The sequence below is a fragment of the Psittacula echo genome, assembly GCF_963264785.1.
Source record: "Psittacula echo genome assembly, chromosome: 4".
NCBI lineage: Eukaryota > Metazoa > Chordata > Aves > Psittaciformes > Psittacidae > Psittacula > Psittacula echo.
Window position 1 is genome coordinate 9,842,352 of NC_137738.1, and position 7,195 is coordinate 9,849,546.

Sequence of the window (7,195 nt, forward strand, 5' to 3'; positions counted from 1 at the left end):
GTTTTATTAATTCAAGTAATAAAAAAAAAGTTACAGCAACTTCAAATATGTACAAACAGCCATACAAACACCATGTTCAGTTATACAGGAGGCAATCTGTTAACAACTTGGCTACAAAAATCTTTATTCTCAATAAACCTCCCACACAGGTAAAATAACCATTTAAGCATCTATGCTCCAAATCCCTAGTAACAGCACTTGTCAACTAATTTCATCCTCATAACTATTGCTCCCTGATTTTATTTTTTTAAGTTTGACTTCAGTAAGATGGGGCCGGTTTTTAACTCTCAGAGTAATAGCATAGTTACCAGTCTTGGCTGTTAAGAGTTTTAACAATCATTAAGTGAGCACAACTGCCCCCCTTTCAAGAGGGATCATTAAAGAGTTAAGATCCATGCCTCCAATGTTTCCATCATCTTGTTTGAATCTTACTTTCGCTGATTACGTTATGCATTCAGTCCTTTACGCATTTCATTCATTTCCTTAACCTGGAAGGGAGGAGGTAGAAGATCAACATTTGTGCTGCTTCCCAACGTAAGACCCAAGATGCACAAACATCCCAGATTTTCATTAGCAAAGGGATCTGATGTAACACCAACAGAATCAAACATGACAAGACCACGGTAACACTTCAGCTTTTCAAATACTTTTTAGAAAATGGCAGTCTTTAATAGTGTGCTCCCTACACAAACCGTATGAAGCTACAACATTCTTTAGATTCCTTTCGAAAGGCTTTTGCTTGGGGTGAAACACTTCTGCACTAGTAACATTTGTTACTATTCCATTGGAACGTAGCTCTTCAATAGAAACTGCAAACTCCATGCAAATACGTCAAGTTAAGGTCTTCCTGACAGAACAAAGCAATCAGTGTTTCCTGTGGATTGTATGGCCCTTGCTATAGATATGTAAAACCAGTACTTAATGTTAGCACCGCCCTCACCACGGGAAATGCAGCAGATCACCAGCAGCCTTTGAAACTAGTGCAGAAAGGAGCGTGGTGAGCTTGAACTCCTATATAGATATGAAAACTAGTTACAGAATTCGCATGCTTTCAGTCTCCTTGAACACATCTGAAGCACCCACGGAAAGCTGTTAACCTACAGGAAACTTAGAGAAATTTCTGGATTCTAGCCAGCCTCCTCCCCACACATACACCATGAACAGAAATTAGTTACCTCTGCTTTCACGTACTTCCCTTTCCTCCTCCTTGTGAGGACCTGCGAGAGAAGGACAGAATAATTTTGAAGTTCTTTTTAAGTCTTACATCTACCTTCATCTGGTTAAGACTTTAAAACTCCAAACTTGAAGCTGTCCCTTCCCCATCCTTCAAAGCAAGGTTCGCGTGAGGCTATCACTTTCAACTACTTTAAACCAGGAGGCAAGAGAAGTACTTTCCTCACCTCAATCAGTTTTTCCTATTATACTTTCATTTTCCACACAACACTCTTCAGTCATGACCTAAAACAGTGATGCTGTGCCCATCACCTCTTTCCCACCTCCCAAGTCTCAAAAAAGAAACCAGTTATGAGGAAAACTGTTTCCATCAGAGTCCAATTACCCTAGACATATTATTTCCTGAATTAGTTACCCATTCTGCTTGGCAGCTTTATTAAAACTTACCAGAACAACAATTGCAGCAACTACTGCTATTACTATGACTACAATGACCGCAATGAGGCCAGGAGTCAGAGACTTCATGGAAAACTCTGGCGCTATTTCATCAACGTAGTAGACCACTGTCTTTTCAAGCTTCAACATTTCGTTATCAATGGTGACGTTGAGTATGTTATTATGAAAGATGGAGTCACCTTTTACCTAAGAACAGATAGGAAAGATCTAAGCATTGCAATAATTCATCTTCCTTCAGCAAGTATACGGTAAGGCTACTCAATGCAATATAAACATTTAAGTCTTTGGCAGACTTCACCCATGACAGACTTACATCTTTCTCAAAGTAGTAGGCCACATCAGCTATATCCACATCTCCAGAAGATTTTTCTGAGGAATTTTGCTTCAAATCAATCGTAATGTAAGGTTTCTCATACTGCAAAAAATATAGTATTAAGAAAGGGCTAATTTAAATCCAGTTATCAAATACACAGCAAAGTATTATATTCCAACTTGTGAACTCCCATTCTGAATCATATTTATGATATTGTTTAAGCCAACTGTTTACAGTAGGATTCAGATTTCCTTTTTAGTGAAACAAAGAATTTATCTACTGACTGAGAGCAATATGTAGTTTCTTAGTATTTCATATGAGATACAGCAATTTGGTAGCTGCTCAGCATCACCATTTCGAGAGCTTCTAGTAAGACTCATACTGTACTGCATCTGTCAAACAGGAGCTTTCAAAATTATTCACAACTAAATAAAATTCAGATACTTGTTTAAAAATTATGTGCCTCTTACCAGAACACTGCTTATATAGCGTCCGTCCAGCATGTAACGACTGGTAATTGTTTCCTTGAAAAACCTGTAAGGATATTAAAACCATAGTTCTAAAACCAGTACTATTTTACACATCTATTTTCAAAAGCAGAGAAGACTAGTGTAATTGGTTGTTTTTTTCCTGCAGTCTCTTTGTGGTGGGTCAACCCCATCTGGCTGCTAAACCCTCACCTAATCTCTCACTCACTTCCCCCTAGCAGGATTGAGAAGAGAATCAAAAGGGCAAAAGCAAGAAAAAACACCCTAATGGGTCAAGGTAAAGGCAGTCTACTAAGTGAAAGGGCTAGGTGGCGAAATTTAAAACCCCCAAGCAACGCAAAAGCCACCACTCCCCACTAGCAAATTGATACCCAGCCAAATCTGAGCAATGGCTACTTACTGTCCAATATGGGATCTCCCTTTGGTCAGTTCAGGTCAACCACCTCTGCTGTATCCCCTTCCCAGCCTCCTGCCTACCCCCAACCTACTCACTGGGCCAGCAGAGTGAGAGTCTGGAGGCACCCTTGACAGTCAGCACTGTTCAGCAAGAAGTCACCAGTGCTTTAGCACCAACACCATTTTGGTCACTGGTTTAAACCACAGCACCGTAGCAACTGCTACCAAGAAAATTTAACTCCATCCCAACCAAACCCAGTACACTCATTATGATACTAGAGCTCTGTGAATTCCTGCAGTTCCTGCAGTGTTAAGAGAGAAGAGTTTGAAGTCTTTGGAATTCAGAAGAGGAGTTAGAGAAGCAACCTTTGTTCTGGGTGGGAGGGGCAGGTAGGGGTGGGTGGGGAACAGCTACAAGCACTTTTTTCTTTTGCTATATGACCTCTAAGAGAGAAGTAAGATTTTATTTCAGCTAAAAATAACCAAACTCTTATTTTTCCCCTGTTGCTGCTGCTATGCAGGCCCTCCATCATCTTTTTCAGTTTACTTTTTGGGTAGTTTCACCTTATTACCTTCCATCTTTTTCAGTACATTGACTTGGTAAAATAAAAACTAGCGATCAGTTAAAAATGGAAATAAAACTCCTTAGCAGTTATTTTATCCCCAATAAAAATTAAAGAAGTTCCATTAAGGATCTGTAGGTCACTTTTAAGATTTCTTAGAACTGAGTACAAGTTTGACAACACTTTTAAACGTTTGATTAGAAATATACTAGGTACCAAGTAGTGCATGCAGGCATTGCCATGACATCTTACTATCATCACTTACTTCTTTAAAGACTCAGTGTTCAGAGGAGTATTTCTGTCAGCATGTTTCATTTCAATTATGATCCACCTAAAGCAACAGGAAAAATACAATAAATATTCCTAAAGCACGTAGGCAACAATGCATAGTAAAAATCTAACCCCAGGCAAAAGAAACCCCCACAAAGCAATGAGACAAAAAACAAAGAAAATCCCCTCCAAAACCTGTCAATGTCTCCTTGTTTCTGAAGGTAAAAAAAGAAAAAGCAGTACTCAAGTGTTCATTGTTCCATCTTCATTCATCCCCAGCACATTCATGCAGATAAACACAAAACCTAATACAGGAATGTTTTCACCTCATAGCACACCCTGTTGAAAGACATACCTTGTTCTGACTAATTGATTGCACTTCAAGTCTGCATCATGTTTGTCAGTTCTTCTAACACCAGCTGTATTCACACACCAACAGGTAGTCCCGTTGCACTGCTTTGCCTTGAAAATACCAGTGTTTTCACACTCGGGATCATAAAGGCCATCCGTATCCTCAAATGCATCTTTTGGTTTCTCACGGCGACCTGATTTTGAGCCCATCATTTCTGCTTTCATCAGCAGGCATTTTGGAGTCACTGAGAATAACCAGAAAGTCATGTTATGCAGCATCAGACCATACATGTTCAGAACAGAGCTCCCGGTCTATAAAAACACAAGGTTGCATCAGAAGCAACCAATTTGAAGCTATTACAATGAAGAGCGGGTGTCTTGCACGTAGGTGGTGGATCAGTTGACACAACTGGGCTGTGTCAGTTTCTCAAGATGCTTAAGAGGTCCAGCCAGCTTTCATTTCCTACAGCATAAGTGTTATAGTTGAGCTGAGCTTGAACCAAGAGTAAGGTCCTGAGATAAGGCTCTTAACCACGTCTGGATGAATAGGAAAAGTCATGATATGTGCTTACAAGGAAGCTAAACCTTTGAGAAATCCTTGCCATTACAGACCAAACATTAAGACGGACGGGGCACTTGCCTCAATATAGGTTGACCTGGAAGATCAGGAAGCAGCTTTCCTTCCTTACCGCCATTATATTCAAGGGATCAATGGCTATTTTCACACATCCCCTCGAGTTCGGCTAGCCCTGCCCCTCGCTGCCCCGCACCATCGCGCACGCCCGCACTGTACTCACGCGTGCTGCAGTTCACAGTCGCACCGGAGCCCACCACGTCGCACCAGCAAACGCCGCCGTCCACCCTGCAGTTGGTGACGCGCTTGTTCTTCTCGCAGATACATGCTGGAAAAGAAACACGGCCGTGAGTCCGGGCACCACTGCTCCGCGGCGGGACAAAGCCGCCCCTCACCAGCCTGCGCCGGCCAGGCGTGGCGCATCCAGACCCGCCGCTCCCCACCTGGCCACCGGACCGGCCCCAGTGAAAGGTGAGAACTTCGTCAGGACCTCGCCGCGGGCCCCTGCGGTCGGGGACAAAGGGACGCGGAAGCCTCAGCCCGCCCTCACCTGTCCGTCAGCCCACGGCCCCGGCGGCGGGGGGTGCCAGTTTGTGTCGAAGTGGGGCGCCCCCAGCGCGGCCTCAGAAGGGGACCGCGGAGGCCGGTTAGGAGCAGGGGTGCAATGGGGGAGAAGAGCGCGGGCACTCACAGTGCTGGGCACAGGCAGCAGCGCAGAGCAGCAGCAAGAGCGCAGCCCCACAGAACGGCTTCATGGCTCGGGCTGCCGGCGGGGCGCAGGGAAACCGAGACAAAGTCAGCAGCGGACCCGGAGCGGTGTGTGCGCGGCGGTGAAGCCGATATGAGCCGCCCAACAGGTTCCGCAGGTGATGGTGGCTGCGCCGCGCCCTCCCGGCTCCGGTTACACCTGGGACGCGCAGGGGGTGGTGGTGGCGGCTCCTCCTCCCGGGCCAGCTAGGCACACTGGTCCACCACCGGCCCTGCCCCCCGCACCTGGGCGAAACTGGATGGGGCAGGGCGGGTCCTTCACCTGGCCCGCCCCGAATATAGCCTCTAACGCAGGGCTGAGGTGGGGGAGAAGTGATGGGTGTGTTGAGGTGCGGCTGGTCACGGTGGAGGGGCTGTGAAACCTCCTCGCCCGCGCTGTGAGGGTTAGGGCCTGGGGGTGTCTGTCAGGGGCAAAGGGAGAAACTGTTAGTCACCGGGGAAGCTCCCGGGCGTGTTTGCTCTCCAGGGAGGGGATGGGACAGGGCAGGAGGCAACGCCGGACGGTGACACACCGGCCGGGGGAACAGAGCCTCCCCCTCTCGGGACTTCCCGATGCCGCCGGTGACCGTCACCGCGGGCAGGACTCCCCGGGGGTGGCTGCCCCGAGGTATCTGCCCTGGCCTTGCGGCCTCCGGGCCCGGCCTCTCCTTTGCCTCAAGAGACAGACGGGGGCTGTTTTCCCTCCCCTCTGCGGGCGAGCTGCCACGGATCGCTCCCGCAGTCTGCTCCCGGCAAGATGAGAGCCGGTAATAAACATTCACACCTTGTAGTTAAGGCTTGTTCGCATCTAGAGGTGCCCTTTGAACTGCTCCATGAGGACTTGGTGTTTAAAACAAATCAGCGTAATCCCTCAGTTAATTTAAGAAAATCCAGAACGCCTGTCTGCACAGAACACACGATTTTGTAAGGATTTTTTCTTTTCTAAAGCACACATTAGATAGCTCTACCTGGGGACTGCTCTCAAGAGACCTTCTGGTGCCGCAGTACCTGCACTTCCCTGGGCTTTGTCTCGGAGCAGCACATCTTTGTGGGAACCTACAGAATGGTGGGTAGTGCCAGAGCCCTGCAAGGTTGCCGAGGAGGAAAGGTAGGGAGGTCTGCTGCAGGTTTTAAAATGGCTTTCCAAAGTGTGAAAGCAATGGCAAGACAGAGGACAAAAGATAGGTATGGTACATCGGAAATATTTCTGAAGGGTTTTGAGTTTATTAATTCAGTTAAGAAATAGGCATAGATCTTTCTGAAAGGTACCATAGCGACCTAGAAAAAAAAAAAACCAAAAAACCCAAAAAACCAAATTATTTAATAGAGAAAACCAGAATCACATCCCTCTAAGTCTGTTCTGGCATTTATGAGGAATTGCCAGCTTTTCCAAAAACTTGGAACTTCCTCTTACCATTGTTCACGTTTGCCATACAATAAAAACATGTTGATGCTTTTGAACATGCAAACCTCAGTTAATGAAACTGAAACCTGAAATGTAAGTGCAGATCAGCTCTCTTTGCGGTTTTGTCTCTGTGTGCAGCTGTTTGTGTGGTATCTTGGAGTTTGTATTTACTGTTGTCTACAGTGCCTTCCTGCAACTAGGTACCTGCTGTCTTGGGTGGGTCTGAGTTAAACGACTGTTATTTGGGTCTGCTCATGGTATGGCCTGAATCGGAGTTTTGCAGCATTTATCTCTTCTTGTGGTTTTGTTTGGCTTCTTGATGCTCTTCTGGTACGCTCGTCCAAGACTAAAATAAGAGCATGATCTTAGCAACTGAAAATTTGGAAAGACTTTAAAGTCTCCGATATGGACTTTTCTCATTGCTGCTGTCAAATGATGGTGTTCTTCAGGAGGATGAGC

General features: G+C 45.8%; 1 protein-coding gene across 1 annotated transcript; it reads right to left on the minus strand.

Annotated features, from left to right (window-relative positions):
- Positions 1-446: 446 nt before the first annotated feature.
- EPCAM (epithelial cell adhesion molecule) lies at positions 447-5,339 on the minus strand (the record flags this gene model as incomplete). The annotated part of the gene is made up of 9 exons (XM_080615520.1): positions 447-488; positions 1,176-1,217; positions 1,621-1,815; positions 1,943-2,044; positions 2,413-2,476; positions 3,655-3,720; positions 4,015-4,255; positions 4,808-4,912; positions 5,276-5,339. 9 exons carry the CDS (start codon positions 5,337-5,339, stop codon positions 447-449), a joined length of 921 nt encoding a protein of 306 aa, XP_080471646.1.
- Between the last annotated feature and the right edge of the window lie 1,856 nt (positions 5,340-7,195).